Here is an 18,738-nt window from a genome sequence, read left to right as displayed (position 1 = left end):
AGCTGTTGGGTTTTTTTGGTGTTCAGTTCTCTAGAGGAGTGGAGGAGCGTAACCACCCTTCTCACCATACACGCTCTCTCTCTCTCTCTCTCTTTCTCTCTCTCTTTCGCTCTCTCTCTCTCTATCACTCAGTGCTCTGTGCGCTTCCTGTTCACGTCAGCTTCAAAGACAGGCTGCGGTTAAGAGTGGAAAATGTCATGGGGCACTTCAATCGAAAGGGCGGGAGGAGAGTGAGGAGAAAGAGGGATGAGCAGTTTGCGTGTGTGTGTGTATGTGTGTGTGTTGCATGTCCAAAAAAGGGAGGGAGGCAGGCTCAGAGAGTAGACAGCGAGAGAGAGAGAGAGAGTGAATGAGTGAGAAAGTGAAGAGGTGAGCTGAAGAACGAGAGGAGGACCTTCCACATTCATCAGTCCAGCAGCAACAGTGGCCAGGACAGGATGTGTTTTCTCCCAGCGACTCATGTCTACCCTCACTGACCACAGCTTGTGAGGTACGTGTACAATCCACTGTCAATATGTCAATCAAATTATTTTTGTTTTATTTTTTAAACTGCTTTTTTTTTTTTTTAATTATTCATGAAATATCTCCAAAAGATGTAAAAAGAAAGCATAGAGTACAAGTGCATTTACCTGCTTGTCTGACTCCCTTAAGATGTAAATGACCACTGAGTTATTGCATCTGCTCCACAGTTTTGGATGCACTTGTTCCCTAATTTCCAGTAACTACATCTTTATTTTGCTCTTTGTCTTGTGGGCTGCTACTGGGTCCTGTTGCAGCTGTGCCCCAGTCATGATTTTTAAAAAATTGTATTTACACCAGATGTTTCCTTTGACTTTGTCAGCTACCATCCACAGCCTTACCCTGCCAGACATAAATGGTTTCTGTTTGGGTTTTTTTTTTTTTTTTTTTTTTTTTCCTTTTCTGTTCCATTGCCCTGTAGGTTTATGTTTTAACATGTACGCATTACAGTGCCATTTCTGCACTTTCGATACAGGTTATTTATAGTTCGACTCGCTTAATTCAGAGCTTGATGGAAAAGCGGTTTGATGGGTGACACAAGTGTCATTCTGTCACATCAAGAGAAAAGTCCCTCGTCTTTGCACAAAGGTCATTTTAATCAGAATCAACCTGTGTGTCTCGTTAAATACAAAATACTTTTTCAGACATTCCATTTGTAAGCAAAGCTTTATAAACATAACCACTTGAACTTAGGAAGAATGTAAAACAGAAAGTCAGTTACTATTTTAACTAGTGTGACTGACATTAGTGTAAAAATGGTAGTAAACCCGTAGCATTTTGGGCAAGAGGAAGTTTTTCCTCTGCAGTTACTGTAACACAGCTGATATTATTATTTGCTCGGTGGAGCACATCAGTAGGGTTAGATTTTTTTTTTTTCCCAGTCAAGTTTCACTTGGTGCTGCTGGTCGCTGGCCACTTAACAGGAAAGCTGAAGTTGCTGCATCTGGACCTTGTGTTGTTTTCTCACTGTACTCAACACCATGCAAAATAAGGATGCTGAGGGTGGACTGTGGGCTTACGCAGTTTTGACCTCCAAGTTCTTAGTTAAAAAAAAAAAAAAATCTGCATAGTGTGTAGGTGAAAAGTGAAATTCCAGTCCAGGAAGTGAAATTCTTCATGTGAAAATCAACGTAGCATCAATAACGACTCTCATTTTGATGCACTTCTCTGCTTACAGTCATATGGGAGTCGTCGCCATGGAGATCCTGTGGTCCTTATGTCTCGTGGTGGTTCTCGTTTCAGTGCATCCAGCCAAAGCTCGCAGAGGCCTGCAAGGTCAGTCTGGTTGGACGAAAATCATTTTGTTTGTTTTGTGTCTGTCATGGATGAGATACAGGCAGAACGAGCCTCGAGAGTTTGCAGTAATTAGACTTGGAAGTGTATGTCAGAGGACTGGATAGGAGAGATTTGATTACAAAATTAAATATGTAATATTAGGAAAGCTCTGCTTAAAGAGAGGTATGGAGCTTTGAGGTAAAATAAGTTCATTCTCTAAATTTGAAAAATATGCAATGATGAATGAAGAGGGGCAAGATTTATTTTGGCTGTTCCAGTTGGCTTTCCCTCTTGTTGCCTGCCATCACACACATTACACATTACAACTGCATAATGCTGAGATACCTGATTCTCAGCGTCTCTTTGCACATACAGTGTTTTAGTTTAAGTATATGGGCAGGAGCTTCATATTTTAATTGTTTTAGATATGAACTCATGCATTGCCAGTGGGATTAAAGTGCACCTCGTCATGTTAGATTTGAGTGTTTTCATCCGTATCAGCAATGCCAAATTCAAGTCATGACGTGCTTTTAGAAATCAGATGAAAAATACCCAAACACACGTTAAAGAAAAACAACTTAGCTGAATCTAGTCTTCATCTTTCTGTATGCTTTTGGCAAATGGACCAGCTATGAATAAAATGTGCTTTAGTTCTTTACTTGTTGATTCAATGTGACTTTAAAAAAAATGCACAACTGAATCCCAAAAATTGAAGTTACCCCTTGAGCCTAATAGTTACTGTCCAAATACTAAGGAAGATCACTATATTATCTGTTCTGTTGAGCAGCATGCACAAAGGACATCAAGTCCAATAACACTGATAACAGGTCATCCTGTTCTCTCATTCCCTTTTTTCCTGTTATGTCTCTGCCAGTCCAAGGACTCTCCTGTGTAAATGACTTTGTCAATAATGTGAGTTGCACATGGAACAGTTCCCACATTGAGCCTGGCATCGACTGTTGGATCTTTGGCGAGAAGAAAAGCTGGGTGATGGGGGATACGGGAGCCTTCCAACAGCTGCCCATGATGTAAGGTTAAGATATTACAGTGACAACTGCTTAGCATCTTATTCAATTAAAATGTGATGGGTGGAAAATATTTTGTCATTTTCTTGTTTTCCTAATCATGAAAAAACACTCAGCTCTGGAGCAGTAGCCAGCAGATTTTGATATAATTTCAGCAGATAATATTAGTTATTGTTCTGTTTTTTTGGGGTTTTTTTGTTTGTTTTGTTTTTTCTAGCCGGAGCTGCAAGCTGAAACAACTGGGAAGTTCTGTTCAGGGCTGCAGTTTTGTCTTTGAAAATAAAGTAAGTTGTGATGTTGTCATGCATGCATGCAAAGTCAAGGCCTAAACGTAGCACTGGTGTCTCTTTAACACCTCCTCCTCACTTATTGAAATTTTGATTTCTAGGATAATACCATGCTAATAGTACCTGTGACTGTCAAAATGTTATGAAAAATATATTGCAAATACCAGCAAAAGAAATCGATGATAATGTTGAACGTCTTGCTCCAAAAATGCCACTATTTAGTCTGGCTTTGTCCTGTTTCGGCCTGATGTGTGCCCCTCCAGGCGTTCAGCTGCTCTGAGGTGATGTCCAGCATCCGTGTGGAGTGTAATGGGACGGCAGTTGACAGCCTGACAAAATATGAACCATGTTATCACAGTAAGCAAGGCTTTAACCTCTGCACTAAACCCTTTCTCTATTTAGCCCTCTGAACCCCACCATCCCATGTGCAAGCTGTTACTTTTACAGGTTTTATTTAACTCTCTGAACACAGTTCATTTCTTTCAAAATATATTTTAAAAATCTCTACTTTGACCTGTCAAGATGTAGTTTCATTTCTTAATTTCTTTATTTCTTTATTGTGCAAAGTGCAGATTCTTGTTTAAACAAAATACTGTAAAAAAAAAAAAAACTAAACTAAAAAACTAAAATAACATTTGTAAGAAAACATCTAAGAAAAAAACTCTGCTTTTTTTGTTATTTTGTTTTTCTTTTTTCTTTTTCTTATTTTTTTCATAAATAGACATTTTCAGGCAGATTTCTACACTTAGCAACAAAATTGCATCTTCACTGGCGAAAGTAGTGATTTATTTTAGGATATTTATTTTTAGAAAGAAATAAAGGACATTTTTTTCAGAGGGTTAAATAAGACATTTCAAGATAAATACCCACCCATGGACTTGTGAAATTCATATGGTTATCTTTCTTTTTAGTTGAGATGTAATCCACAATTTTGACTAAGAAAGAAGAACTTTTGTCTTAATTTCTTATTCCGCACATTGAAAATACAAAAAAAAAAAAAAAAGAGGGAATAAATTAGATGCAAATTCTTGGGCATTTACTCAGTTTAAAGGTGACTTTTTTTTGTAACATTTATTTAAAGGTATGCAAGTCGCTTGAGCCCGGGGCGTCTGGACTATACGGGAACAGGGGTGCTGCCAGGAATTTTGAGCTCCATGAAAAAAATAAATAAATAAATTAAAAAAACCATATATATATATATATATATATATATATAGTTACTTGATGATGGTTGGTTTAATAATTTTATATTAGTTTTTACCTATTTTTTGGGCCCCTGTCAGGCAAGGCCCTTGGAATTGTCCTAATTTTTCCACCATATACGGTGCCCCTGTACGGGAATAACTAATTTAGGCTGCTGTCTGACACTTTTTTCACAGCAACTGTACAGTATTGTAGTAACACAGTTACTACAATACTGATACAGTTTTGTGTGTGTGTGTGTGTGTGTGTGTGTGTGTGTGTGTGTGTGTGTGTGTGTGTGTGTGTGTGTGTGTGTGTGTGTGTTTGTGTGTTTTATGACAGTTAAAATGCACCCTCCAGGGGCTGCCAATGTCAGCATCAACGACAGCTGGATATCCTGGACACCAGGCAGCCCTCGCTCCAACCTTTTCATTCTCTTTGAATTCGAACTGGAAATCAAACAGAATCACCAGAAATGGAAGGTGTGTGTATGTGTGTGTGTGTGTGTGTGTGTCGGTAGCACGTGTACATGTTTGCATGCATGTGTATGTGTGCATGCTCTACCTGTAAGGATGCCTGTGTACATGTCTATTTACCTTTGAAATTGCATTGCGCCACTGTGTATGAATGTGTGTAGGTATGTTCATATCTATATGCTCATTTTCCATTAAATCCCATTGAATCCATTAATTCCCATAACTTTTATCTCATACCAGGAGGCTACCACTCTCCCCACAGACAGACAAGGGGAAAGAATACCTGACTGGGCGAGGAAGGCAGGGCACTATGAGGCCAGGGTGAGAGTCAAGCCTTCTGAAATGTACCCTAACAGCCACTGGAGTGACTGGAGCCCTGTGGCATCCTGGGTGATAGTAGGCGACATGACGCCAGCCCTGGAGGACAAAGGTAACCCCAGGAAAAACACTAAACCTATGTTTTTCGGATCTCAAATGACCTCTACTTCCTGCAAAACAGGGTCTTCTAAATAGTGATGTTGTCCTGTGCTACTGGCTGTAAAAATTTCAACCAATTAAACCTTCACAAGACTTTAAATATTCTCTCTCATTCACCTGTCCCTTTAAATGAAATTGTGTTTCTCTCCCAAACTGATATCTTATGGTGTCAGGGTTTGGTCTTTCCCATTGGGTTCCTGTTTCTACAGGAAATACATCAAATTAAGAAAGGAAGAGTCCATTTCATGGGGTCTTTAATTAGTGTTGCCAGAGATTACACATCAGTCTACACATCCATCCATCCATCCAAAGCATCTTGCTGTTTAAGTGGGGCAACAGAGGTACTTTTCCCCAGAAACATCCATGAGCTCCTTCTGGAGGATCCCAGTTTGCCTACAACTAGGATATGTAGCCCTTCCAGCTTGTCCTGAGTCTGGCTTAAGGTTTCCTCCCAGAAATCTGTCTGGTATACTTGAAAACGGATGTACCTGGTAGCATCGTTTCCATGTGCCAAAACCACCTTAGCTGGCTCCTCATAACGTAGCCAGCAAAGTGCACTTAACTCAGCCTGTCACGGAGAGTGAGTGCAGGCATTCTGCAATGAAACCTCATTTCAGCCACTCGTATCTCTGATCTCACTGTTTTGGTCACCACCCAAACTTGTGATCACAGGTCAGGATCATAACACACTTTGTTTTTCTCAGCACAGTACAACATCAGCATTGCTGTTGCCACTGTGTCTATCTGGCAGTCAGTGTCATCATGTTTACCCTCCATTGTGAATACAACCCACAGATACCTGGATTCCTCCACTTGGAGCAATTTCCTTCTCCCTGATTGAAGGGGCAGGCAACCAATTCCACCATGGCAGCTCATAATGCAGTGAAGCCAAACAGATAACATCATCTGCAATAACAGAGACGCCCTGAACACCCTGTAGATACCAGCTGTTCTTTGGTGTCCTGTAATAATCCTCTAATAATGTACTGTTGAGGAGAGGTGTCAGCTGTGATGCTCCAACAGACAGGACAGGATCTTGTTCAAGCTGGACACCTTGTCCCTGTGAGCTAACTACCTCAGCAACCTCTGCCAAGGAGACCAGCTTAGATCATAGGGCATGCTGGATTAGGAGTTCCTCAACAATCAGTTGCAACATTGTTCTTATTTGAGGACAATGTGGGCCTCAGTGCCCCTGGAGGCAGTGTTATCAGGAGCCTTGTGCTTGTGGGAGGGACACCCAAAGCAAACTGATCCCACACCAGGAGCCAGACAAATAGAAATTCATGAGCCCTGTGACAGTTCATAATCAACCATGGCCCAGAATAGGGGTACTGAGGCCCATTCCTGTACACAGGCTTGGGATGCGATGGTCTAGTGGTCCTTATAACTTGGCTAGGCACAACCTGAAAAAGCAACGTGAGACGGTACTTTGTGGTATCACCGGCCGTGAAGTGAAGGGAAGAGATCTGGTAAAATACCCAGAACTTTTCTAGTTGCAGAAAGGCAAGTTGGGGAGACAAGGGGTAATGGTGAAGACCAAAAAAGTATAGAGCAAATATTATTCCCCAGAAAAATGACAGGAATGATTTGCATGGGTATTTTGCTTCTACATACATTTTAACGAAGCCTATTTGGTCAGACACTTTACAGCCATTTTTAAAGAGTGTAAAAAATGTTCACACCAAAAAAAAAAAAAAAAAAAACAATGTCTTGCTCTTCTGTTTCAGTGCCACCTCTGGACCAGACCAGATTCAACCAGGCCACCTATTTAGTGATAGTGATAAGCCTGTCCCTCTCCTTTTCGCTCATAGTTATACTGATCGTCTGTCTCAGAAGTTGCATGCGCAAAGGGTGAGTACAGGTTTGTGTGTGTGTGTGTGTGTGTGTGTGTGTGTGTGTGTGTGTTCATGTTCATGTGCTTGTTTTTAGCACTTTTGCATGAGTGTCGCATCTCTTGTTTGAACTGTGCTTTTAAAGCAAATATCATGCTCCCTGATCCTGTGCTTCAGGCTCTTCAAGAGGAAGCCAGTGCCAAACCCCTCTAAGTACTTCCACACTCTGCACTCTGTCCATGGAGGAAACATCAAGGTACATCTAAAATGTATCCAACATATGTGCATTGCACTGCTATGAATTAAGGCCTTGACCACAAGTCAAGGCCTGAGTGCATTTTACCGCAAGCATTACTGCAAACATTTCACAAAGTGTTTGAACACACACAACATAATGCTCCACTGTGCATGCCATATTAATCCAACACAAGGCATGTTGCATTGAATTATGGGTGTAACTTTTGAATTATCACTGTTATAAATCAATTACTTTATTTCTTGCTTTTAATGGCTTAGCAGAAAACAGGTGATTTAAGCTCTAGCGTAGTGTCTCTCTCTTTTTCACACACACACACACATACACACATGTTTGGCCACAGTTTTCTACTACCAGTAAAAGCAGAAAGTTGTGGCTACAATCTAAACTAGGTTAGAGAAACTATTTGGTGGAAATCAGTAATCACCTGCTCTGGCCTCCTGGTGTGGTTTTGCTTTGTGTTCCAGGCAACGCTAAGACACACACACACACACACACACACACACACACACAGCTTAACCTTCTGAAACTCTTGTGTGAGAAAATATTTACACATCACAGTCAATCTCACATATCACTGATTCTTGAGAATTTGGATAAATCATGTCCCACTAAGAAAAATGCTATTTCTGCTGGAAATTTACAACATTTTAATGAATAAAAAGAATCAAGGGCATAATCATGGGGTCCTTTGCACATTTGTAAGGTTTTTTCATAGGTTTATTTTTAATTTGTATGAATTTAATGATTATATGTTGGCCCATGCCCTACAAAGCCAGTTGTCCTCGGATAGGAGATAATCATTTCAACTTGATTAAAACAACAAAAAGTAATAATTTCATTGAATAATATCTTTACCACATGAAAGAGTACATCATAATATGTATTAAAAACTACAAACGATGGGTTTTGAACAATATTTACTATTATTTTGTGGTTGCTCAAAATGTGTCCCAGATATTCGTCACCACCGTCAGATATTTATTTAAAAAATAATAATAAAAAAACTAAAAGGTCAGTTACATTCCTGAGGATCCCTTTTCAAACCTTCAGCTCTACTGCATGCTTCAAGACCACTCAGGCTCCTGGAAGTTTTCTATTTTCTCTTAAATCTCTTCATATTTTGGGACACCGCTGCTGTCACAACCATAAATTGTCAACACCGTCACTTCTGTATAAAAAATATTAGATTAGATTATGGAATAAATGTATACTTTTTAAGAAGAGGTCTGATGCAGGTAGCAACAGGGCGAAAACAAGCTGGCTAATGTGAACAACTCATGCTTATCATGTGAAAGAGCAGGTTTCTGTCACCACCGTCAGACGTCACCACCGTCAGGTTTTCTGTCTGACAGTGATGACTGAAGTCTGAAAAATGCTTATAACAGTGCTCAGGATTGTTATTTTTTATACTAAATAGTTAAATAAAGTTGTTAAGCAAGAAGCCATTGACTTGAGTGGTATAAATTTTGGAAATGTATGTTGTAATGAGGCGACTGTCACCACCGTCAGATTAGTGTCACCACCGTCAGAGGCAGTTATATTGGTTTTAAATGAATATGCTTACAATATGTTTCTTTGGTGCTGTTGAGTCATTAAAGTAATAGTCTCTTTAATACAAAAATATGTTTTTCAAATAAAAAAAAAAACATTACGGTGACGGTGTTGACAAAAACAAAGTAGCCTAATAACTGGAAAAACCTATTTTATGAAAAAAATGCAAAATGAGGAGGTTGCACCGGTACATTGCTGAATAGCCAAGACCTTGGCCTATAATGATATACCTTCAGGTTTTGTAATTTAACACACTTTTTTTTTTTTCAAAATTAAAACCTGTTTTATCCAAATTCCCAAGAATCAGTTTCACATCTTTGCGCTCATCACCTTTCTCTTCCTCACTCTCCTCCTGTCCAGAAATGGCTGAATCCCCAGACAGCATCAGAATCGTTCTTCATAGCCCAGCCATGCGACCAGATCTCCCCGGTGGAGGTGTTTGATGTCTGGGATGTGGTTCGCTCCACCACACCTTCCTCCACCACCACCGCCCTGCTTCACTGTCACTCTGGCTGCGCCTCCAGTGGCTTGGGCAGCAGTGGTGTTGTCGAACATTCCTCCTCCTCCTCCTCCTCGCCCTGCTTCTCCAACATGGGCTACTTCTATCCCAGCTACCCTAGCACATCTCTGCGAATCGATCCCAGCCCTGACTACTTCACCTATCGTGATGATTTCCTCGACAGCCACAACCTCCAACTCTCCCTCTGCCCCTTTCTTGCTGGCTCCTCAACCTATGAGGGCTTGCACTGTCCCAAACGAGAGCACAACATGGAGCCCCACAGCCCAGACTCCGGCTTTGGGGTCGGCAAGGAAGATCAAGCGGATTTTGAGGAGGACGTGGATGTGGGTCAGGAAGAGGTTTCAGGTGATCATCATGACTCACCGCTTCTCATCTTCCCTCTCCAGCTCCCCTCCTGGATGTGTCCACCTTCCTCCCCTCCACCCGCTTGCCCCCCTTCCTCTTGTCCACCACCCTGCCACCCTCCCAGTCTCCCCCAGGTACACCCTGACCAAGATGTACCTGTGGTAGCGCCCAGTGGCAGTTATGTGTCTTTACCTGTTGGGGGTGCCATGTGCAGGTCTTCCTCGATGCCTGTGGAGGCCGGTAAAACAGGGTATCTCACCCTCAAAGATCTTCAGACCACCTACAGCAATAAGTCCATCTGAACTGCTGGCCAAGTCCATACCCCAAGATTTTACACTGATCCACACCGTCCACACTGCGAGCAACTTGGCTGATGGTCGCTCTGTTCTGACTGACTGTGGTTTGCGTGACAGTCTCCTGCAGCGAAAGGGTAGCACAGTTTTGACCTAGAAAAATGATGTTATACAATTATATCACATAGTTTTTGCTGCTTTGGTATTGCCTTTCATAACGTTACATTACCTGAATGAGTTAACATAACTAGCTAGCAAGCACTAATCAGACGGCATTAATTATTAATAAACAGAAAAAAAAACTATTGCAACTAATGTGCAAGCATCTTTTTGGAGACGTTTATTCCTGTGGACATTCATATGAAAGCAACTAGGAAGCTTTAATTGGCTGTTGTCAACTTCTTGCCCATTTTGCATTTGTTCATGAAATGAAAATATATCATTTGCAAAACAAAGACGCATAGAAACCAGAGTGGCTGCTGACAACCAGTGAAGGTCAGCCTAGGCCAACTCTCAGCCGGCAAGATTGTTCACACACAGTCCCGAGTTTACCTGGACTGCTTGGCCCTATAGGAAATTAATGCTCTTCTGATAACCTGTTGATTGTGTCGACTGCACTGCACTTACCCCTGATTTACTAAGACGGGTGCAAACCAGCAGCACATGCTGATAACAGGCATAAGTCACTATTATCAGTTTACCAAGTGATTTACTAACAGCCATTGCAATATCTGACACAATTTGCCAAATAGAGTCCCTGTTTAAACTGTTGCATCTGAATAATCAAATCCAGCTAATTAATTGTTGTTAGTACTTCCAGTTCAGTGATAGCCTACAGTAATTACACAGAATTTCTACTGTGAATTTTAGACAGGAGAAAAAATATCTTGTTTCACTCAAGCCCCGATGCACCTGCCACACCTGGCACATTAAATGAAATACACTGTAATCCATTAATTATGTAATGTCATCCCTACCTCTGATTAATAGGGAAGTGCCTTGTGAGTCGAGCAGCGTGAATTGACTTTGGAAGCGTAAGCATAAGTAGGCTGCTGGTAGATTTAAAAATAATTTTTAAGTTTGTGCCTACATTAAAACATGCTTTCACTGGGTGGTAAATAGCATCCATAATTCACGGTTAAACACTGCCTCTCCTTTAGTAAATCAGGTGCAAGGAGCTGTTATAATAATTAGAATAAACTCTCCTTCATTTGTGTGCTTTCTGGCTGACACACACAAATATACATATTTATCAGTTCTAAGGAGCAAAGTCTTAGAACCCTGGTGTCCGCCTTCAGCTGCACTCACAACATTAATCTCAGAACTGTGACTTTTTACACCATTATCACCACCAAAAACCTTTAGTAAATCAGGGTGTTAATGAGGGGTGAAATGACATTTTACCAATCTGGCTGAAGTAACTACACTGAAAATTGTGCCTCACATTCAGTCTTTACCGCAATTATAGCCATGATTGTGTCATATCAGAACTACTTTGCATGCCAAAAACCTTAAAAATGTACAAACAAATGTACATGAATTTGTCGTGGCTACACTGGTGTAGAAAAATACGGATCATGCTGTGTCACAGGGCATTCTGACACAAGGACACGGACAAGGACGGTAGCACAAGGACAGCCTGATCTTGAACACAAGGTCAGGCTATCCTGACGAGACAAGAGTGCTAGGGGCTGTTTGCTGTAATATTTCATTGCAGTTTTTGTATAAGACAGCCAGGTGATTATTTGTTATAGACTACCACCATTTATGTGTAGGAAAATTCATTCAGAAAATTGCAAACTGCCAAATTCAAACTACAGTCTTGCTTGAACGTGTCTTGGTTCCTTCATGAAATGCTGCTATCAGTCATGAAGGACACACATAAATGCAGTTTTGATGTTTTTCTTTTTCTGTTTTCTTACTTTAACTCAGAGGCTACATGATCAAATGCTGAGTGAAATCTATTATCCTTCAGCTCTTGAACCCGGGTAAAACTCTGTTGTATATATATATATATATATATATATATATATTTTAAAGTGGCTGGATGTCAGTGGCAATTTATTTTTTTTTCTATTCCTGGAAAAAAGTACTTTTTGCAGATTGGTCAGCAGCGGTCAAACTGATTTAGATTTTTATGTCAGCAATAATTAACTACTTATACAAACATCGCTTTACAGTGGCATGTTTTCTCGGTGGAGATTTTGTTGTGAATGCACATGTTAAGTTTAAACCAACTGACCTGGTCTATTACCTACTCAAAGCATTATACTGAATTCTGCCCATATTTATCTGCTGTAATACAGGGAGGCAGCTGGTTTGCCATTGCTGTAGTATGTTAGTTGAGGTTGTCTTGTTTTGTTTGTATTTACAAATTATTTCATTCAAGAGTTTTATGTACACATTTTTGAGAAAAATTGGCCACCTGACATTGATTAAATAGTACATCAACCTGGTGTTCATTAATCAGTGTTTCGCGTCTATATATCAGTATCCATACTTATTTCACTTAAGGTAGTGTCACCTTTTTCAAGTTATTTTTTTTTTGAGTGAAATTCTTTACAAATATATTGCATTGTCTCTGTAATCAAATTTCTAAAAAAAATACATGTAAATCTTTTTTTTGTATGTCAGACCTTTGCAATTCATTCAGGCCAGTGGTCTACGCTGCTACGGTTGTCTGTATACATGTATTTCCACTGTGCAAACACCAAGCAAAATAAAAGCTCTGGCAGAAATGGGTCACCCTTTGACTTCCTGTATTGCTGTGCAGTCGGGGCTGAGGGTGGGCGAGTGGCCCCACATGTGAGTTGAGCGTGAGTGTGATTGTGAGAAAGATACTGTGAAACATTTGTGTATGTGCATGTGTGTGTGTGTGTGTGTGTGTGTGTGTGTGTGTCAAGTATGTGTGTTCACAGGTCCTGTCAGGTGGTCCTCTTTGTGTGTCTGTATGTGTTTGTGAGCGTGTGTATTAGAATGTGGTTTGACATTTAGCTCTGACACAACAAGTGACATCCGCTCACCTTACAAAAGAATTTACAATATTTAGCCATGAGAGAAACTGGAGCATCAACACGGTGTTATGGGGGAAAAAGCAGCATGACTTTAAAGGACATCTTTATTCATATATGTTTGTAAATAACACTGAGTAATCAAATATTCAAGAGAAAAATAATTTTGCTAAAAACAGACCAATCAGCAAAAATTCAGGAATGTTATAGTTCAGTTATTTACTCTGACAATTTATCTTTAACACCCAAATAACTTCACCCCTCTCCACTGAAGTATACTGCAAAAACACAGTTGTTACCGTAACAGAGCACACACAAAACATTATGCAGCCTTACTTCTTTAAATATGATTTGTGACTTAAAAATCCATTGCTGGCCTGTTTAGTTAACCCAGTTAAGCCAATTCAAAATGCAATTTTAAAATTTATATCCATGTCATAAGAATTAATTAGATTTCTCCTTGCAGTTCGAGTTAAATTACAGCTACAGAAGACCACACAAATACTGTACATGTCACGTTTGCCAACCATGTCTGAGCACTGCGCTGCAGCTGTAGGGGCTCTCCGCAGGATCTTCTGAAGAGTCTTTTCTCATTCAGGAGAAAAAGTTTTAAGGCTCTCTGATGTACTGTGTTGATTCTACCACTAGGTGGTGTTAGAATACCTGACCAATGTGTCTAATCACAAACTCAAAGTTTCAGACTCACTGGACACCGTCTGGCTGTGGAAACTGGCCCCTGCAGACAGACCTGGACACCTAGGACAGGACAGGCAGCACTTTCTGCATGGCTATATAAGCACTGTGTTGTTGTCATGCCAATAATGAGAAAGGGGGGCAGGAATTTTCCTCTCCTCTGTCCACCTGCCCCTCCTCCTCAGTGGACTGCAGTGGTTTGCAGAGACGCAAAGTAAAATACCCTCTGTCTTAAGAAACCACAGAGTTTGTTTTGGATCTAATATACAGAGGAACGGTCAGCCTGGCCCTGTGTCGTACCCACTTTGTGTGGATTAGGAACAGACAAGCAGACATCCCTCTCAGGGGGTGATACAGTCCAGCAATCACCAACAACACATGGGCCAAAACAATGGGGAAAGCCACCACATGAAACTGGTTGCTGTGCAGCAATAAGCGTAATGAGGGACGAATGTGTGAGTGTGCTCAGAGGGCAAAAATAATTTCTTCCAGATGGTGTTGAATTGGCTGTGAACCAAAGACAAAGTCCTGTTACATATGTGTTCAATGTCTGAGAGGGGAAATGGGGCATAAAACACATTTAGAGACAGCCATTTTAGTTGTCCTCTCTCTGCCATCTATCCTGGATCTGCTTGATTTTCCAAACAATTCCTTGTAGAGGAGCAACAGGGCCGCAACTAAAGACATTTTGACAAGAAACAGCAGGTAAACCCAGGTGTTACTGTTGACATTAATGAGGTCTAACAGAGCCAGGGTCCTGCTGTTGTTCATGCTGGCTCGCTGGAAACACTGCTACTCTGACATGGAACTGAACCTTCATTAATGTAATCAGTAACGCCTGTGTTTACCTGCTATTTCACGTCTAAATGGCTGCTGTGAAAAAGGTCTGCTGGTGACAAAACCTTAGCCTCTTGGCCAATTCGCCATGACGCTAAATCGATGACAGATATTTTCGTGCAAAAGGAAATAAAAGCTGTATGATCGCCTTGCATGATGAATGATCGATGATTTTGTAGCAACCAGGGGCTTCATTTCTCTCTTGATTCCCCTCGAACAACTCTTTTAAAAGGACCATACCAGTGATTTTGCATGCTTAGCACAATATCAACAAAATGTATTTACTTCCCGCTTTGCTTTACACTTACAATTATCAGTTCTGTGGTTTGTGAATGATGATGACTTTGATAGCTGCAGAAGGAGAATATTATAAGGCAGGTGTTTCAACCAAAAATTCTGATTTAATAATGTTGTGAGATCTTTAGTACCCCTGGAGGATTTGCGAAGAGCTTGTTGTTTTCTTCTTTTAAGCTTGCATTGCATTGCATGCGCCATCTAAACACACCAAACCCATGCACCTGTAATGAATTTAAGACATAATTATGTGACTCACCACTAATGCATTTTACATTTTATCGTCCCTAGTGATTTCAAGTATCACTGTCCAAAACAGGAAAACCATCAAAGACAATGTTTAAACCACCCATACTGGCTTCAATACATAGATTAATGTAATATTTTTTATTTGACACATTGGGGCAGAAATAACCACAACATGATTTCGTTCACAAATGATCCTGTCAATTTCTTTCCAGCACCGCTTACAGACTCGACAGCCAAGTGTCAATCAGTCACCAAGATTTTGCAAAACTGTCTGAGCAAGTACTTCTGTCTTTGGCATGTGAGGTCAGTACCAGCTGTGAAGACCATTGGTCATGCTGAGGTCAGCAGCCAGCACACCCAGGTGTGTGTCAGAGCAGATGGTTCACCTGTAAGGTCAGAGGTTAAAGGGTCAAAGTCCACGGCACAGTTACATTATTGGACCTCCGGGTTCAAGCAGGAAACATAGGGTGGAATGTCTTTGTCTGTGATGTGGACAAATTGGGTTTCAACAAGGGTTGGGGGGTCAACATGTACAATGATACAATGTTTCTGAAATGAGACTGTTGGCTCTGCCATTATAACAAAATGCAATAAGAGTTTATAAAGTAAATAAGGAAAACACTGTGAGATTCTTGGCTTGAAGGCTGTGCCACACCAAGCCGATGATTTCTGGCCGATTGAGCATGTTGAATCAGGTGAGAGAGGAAAACCGTCTGTGGTGAGCGAGAGTCTCCATTCCTGCGTCTTCCGATTTCTGTTTTTGAATGATGAATATAGACTACCACCTCCTGCTGGTGTAGAGAGTTATTTCCTCTCACGAAGGTGCAGAACATAAATGCTAGTTAGCCATTGGCTGTAGTGTTTGCAGTGTGTTCAAGTGTATGTTGCAACATCGGCGACATGAGGCAAGTCAGCCTTTGTCGCCGCTGCACCTCCAGTTAACAGGTGATCTAAAAGAAAAGAGCACAGAGGATCACTGAGCACTGGAAATAGGTAAAGAGCACAACAAACAATGGAAGGATTCATGACCTAGAGCGAGGGATAAAAGCCTGATTCATACCCAATGAAAAAGAAAGGTTCAAAGGAAGATATCATGAACTTGGAATCTGTATCGAGTGAGTTCAGATGAGCTTTTTAAGAGCATTTATGGGAGCGAGATGGGGAGGAACACTCTCCTGAAGTAATTGCATAACAGTTTGTGGAGTCTGGGGAGCCTCAACCCTCGGGATCCCGAGGCAGTAATGTTCAACAGCTGTGCTCATGTTACACGTGTGCATGAATCTGGCCTCAGCTTCTTGCTTTGCTGTGATGGTAATGAGCTCGACAATTCAAACAACTGCTGCACTAGTTGTAAAATAGCAGGGTGGGCTGGGTTGTTTTCCTTCCCTCATGTATATTTGCCAACTTTCCTCAGTGACGAGATAATGAGGGTTAAAGGTTCATGTTTTCCTCCTGAATCAAAGTGTTAAGTGTGTGTCTGCAGTACATGGGTGCATGGCTGAAAACATACCTGTGTGACTCTGCTTGCACCCATTTTGGGATCGTGTTTGTGAGTGTGTGCGCGCATCTCTCTGTGAAAGATTTATCATTCCTTCCAATAATGACGCCAGTAAAATGAGGTCTAGTTTGCTAAAAAGCCAAAAGAATTTCACTTCAAACCCAAAGCGTAAACCAGCAGAGATGCAGAACAAAAGTCGGGCTTGCCTAACCAGTGTAACAAAAACCTCTTGGCTCATGAAAAACCAAGAACAATTATCAGCAGTGCTACTCTCTCTGCCCAAAATGCACTGCAGTTTTCAAACTCGTAGGGCATCATCACACTTTAATATAGTTAAAACTGAGGAGACCATGAAGCACATTCTCATCGACTTAAAGGATAATTGTTGTTATTTAAAATCTGGACCCTATTTTCCTTGTTCTTGCCGTCGTGACAACTGATTGTGTTCAAAATGTTAATGATTTTCCTCATCCTAGAGCCTGACACAGCAGCTTCAGTTCACCTGGAGCACAATTCTCCAATACACACATCCTGGAAAAAACAAACTCACAACTTTATTAAGTGCATCAACACAAGTGGTAGCTGAATCACAGCAAGAAATCCATCCACCAAAACTGGCAATGAAACACCAGAATTATCTGTTCTAGTCACAATAATACAATCAACTGTAGATGCAACCGTTCCACCAAGTAAAACATGTAAGAAGGCTTCCAAGCTGAGACAATAATATCCTGTTCCTCTATAGCTGAACACAGCAGGAAACTGGAGGATGGTAAATTAAATAAGACATGGGGGAAAACGTTCAAAAGTATCAAATGACCTACTGCAACTGAAATGATGTGGTAATTGCTCCACTACAGCCATGTGAAGAAGACATGTTTAACTGCAGTGTCAGTGTGCTGAAAGCATATGTGAGAACTGCAGCTTCGTCAAGCTTTACATTGATGTAAACCACCATTTCACTGAGAAACTGGCCGATTATGTAACAACTTCAAGAAAACTTTTAATGTGTTTCCATTCTGAGTCCTGTCCTTGAGCTTACTGACAGTGTATCACCATTCTGACCTTTTCATGTGATCTTTATCCTAATGATTTCATCGCTTTGGAAAGCTAAAAAAAAAAAAAAAAAAAAAAAAAACAGACAAAAACGCTGCTGGAGGGTCTTCAATGCTACGGTTATCATTTTATATTTCCCTCTTACTTGTTTTGTCTCTTTTTCTTTTCAGTGTCTTTTGCTGTTTCTCTCTCCCATTTTCTCTCCATCTCTCTCACTCCCAATCAATTCTCTCTTTCTTGCATTTTCTCAGTCATCTGTTTTTCTCTCTAAACATTAAAATCTAAATCTAATCTGATATAAAATAAACTGATGGGCAACCTATACAGTCATGGACGAAAGTATTGGCACCCCTGGAATTTTTCCAGAAAATACACCATTTCTCTCAGAAATTATTGCAATTACAAATGTTTTTGGTATACACATGTTTATTTCCTATATGTGCATTTGTACAACACAAAAAAAAACAGAAGAAAAAAGCCAAATTTGATATCATTTTACACAAAACTCCAAAAATGGAGTGGACAAAATTATTGGCACCCTTTTAAAACTGTGGGTAAATCATTTTATTTCAAGCATGTGGTGCTTGTTTAAACCCACCTGTGGCAAGTAACGGGTGCTGGCAATATCGAAATCACACCTGAAGCCAGTTAGAATGTATAAAAGTTGTTTCAACCTTTGTGTTGTGTGCCTGTGTGTGCCACACCAAGCATGGAGAAGAAAAGAAGAGCCGAGAATTGTCTGAGGACTTAAGAAGCAAAATTGTGGAAAAATATGAACAATCGCAAGGTTACCAGACCATCTCCAGAGATCCTGAAGTTCCTTTGTCCACTGTGCTCAATATAATCAAGAAGTTTATAACCCATGGAACTGTGGCTAATCTCCCTGGACGTGGATGGAAGAGAAAAATTGAAGAAAGAATGCAACGCAGGATAGTTTGAATGGTGGATAAACATCCTCAGTCAACTTCCACATAAATTCAGGCTGTCCTGCAGATTCAGGGTGCAAAAGTGTCAGCTCGGACCAGACGTTGTCATCTGAATCTGAATGAGATGAAGCGC

At 40.6% G+C, this 18,738-nt stretch overlaps 1 protein-coding gene across 2 annotated transcripts; it reads left to right on the top strand.

Annotated features, from left to right (window-relative positions):
- Window positions 1-373: 373 nt before the first annotated feature.
- il2rb (interleukin 2 receptor, beta) lies at window positions 374-12,786 on the top strand. 2 transcript variants are annotated; one of them, XM_030058902.1, is made up of 10 exons: window positions 374-490; window positions 1,697-1,794; window positions 2,669-2,822; window positions 3,037-3,103; window positions 3,370-3,463; window positions 4,649-4,770; window positions 5,005-5,194; window positions 6,969-7,092; window positions 7,251-7,329; window positions 9,244-12,786. In XM_030058902.1, exons 2-10 carry the CDS (start codon window positions 1,701-1,703, stop codon window positions 10,048-10,050), a joined length of 1,731 nt encoding a protein of 576 aa, XP_029914762.1. In that variant the 5' UTR covers window positions 374-490; window positions 1,697-1,700; the 3' UTR covers window positions 10,051-12,786. The 2 variants fall into 2 exon arrangements, with proteins under 2 accessions (XP_029914762.1, XP_029914761.1); XM_030058901.1 differs by having other exon boundaries at window positions 4,631-4,770.
- Window positions 12,787-18,738: the final 5,952 nt, after the last annotated feature.

Source organism: Myripristis murdjan, chromosome 8 (genome assembly GCF_902150065.1).
Source record: "Myripristis murdjan chromosome 8, fMyrMur1.1, whole genome shotgun sequence".
NCBI lineage: Eukaryota > Metazoa > Chordata > Actinopteri > Holocentriformes > Holocentridae > Myripristis > Myripristis murdjan.
Note: the sequence above shows the minus strand (reverse complement) of the source record. Positions and strands in the feature narration are given on the sequence as shown.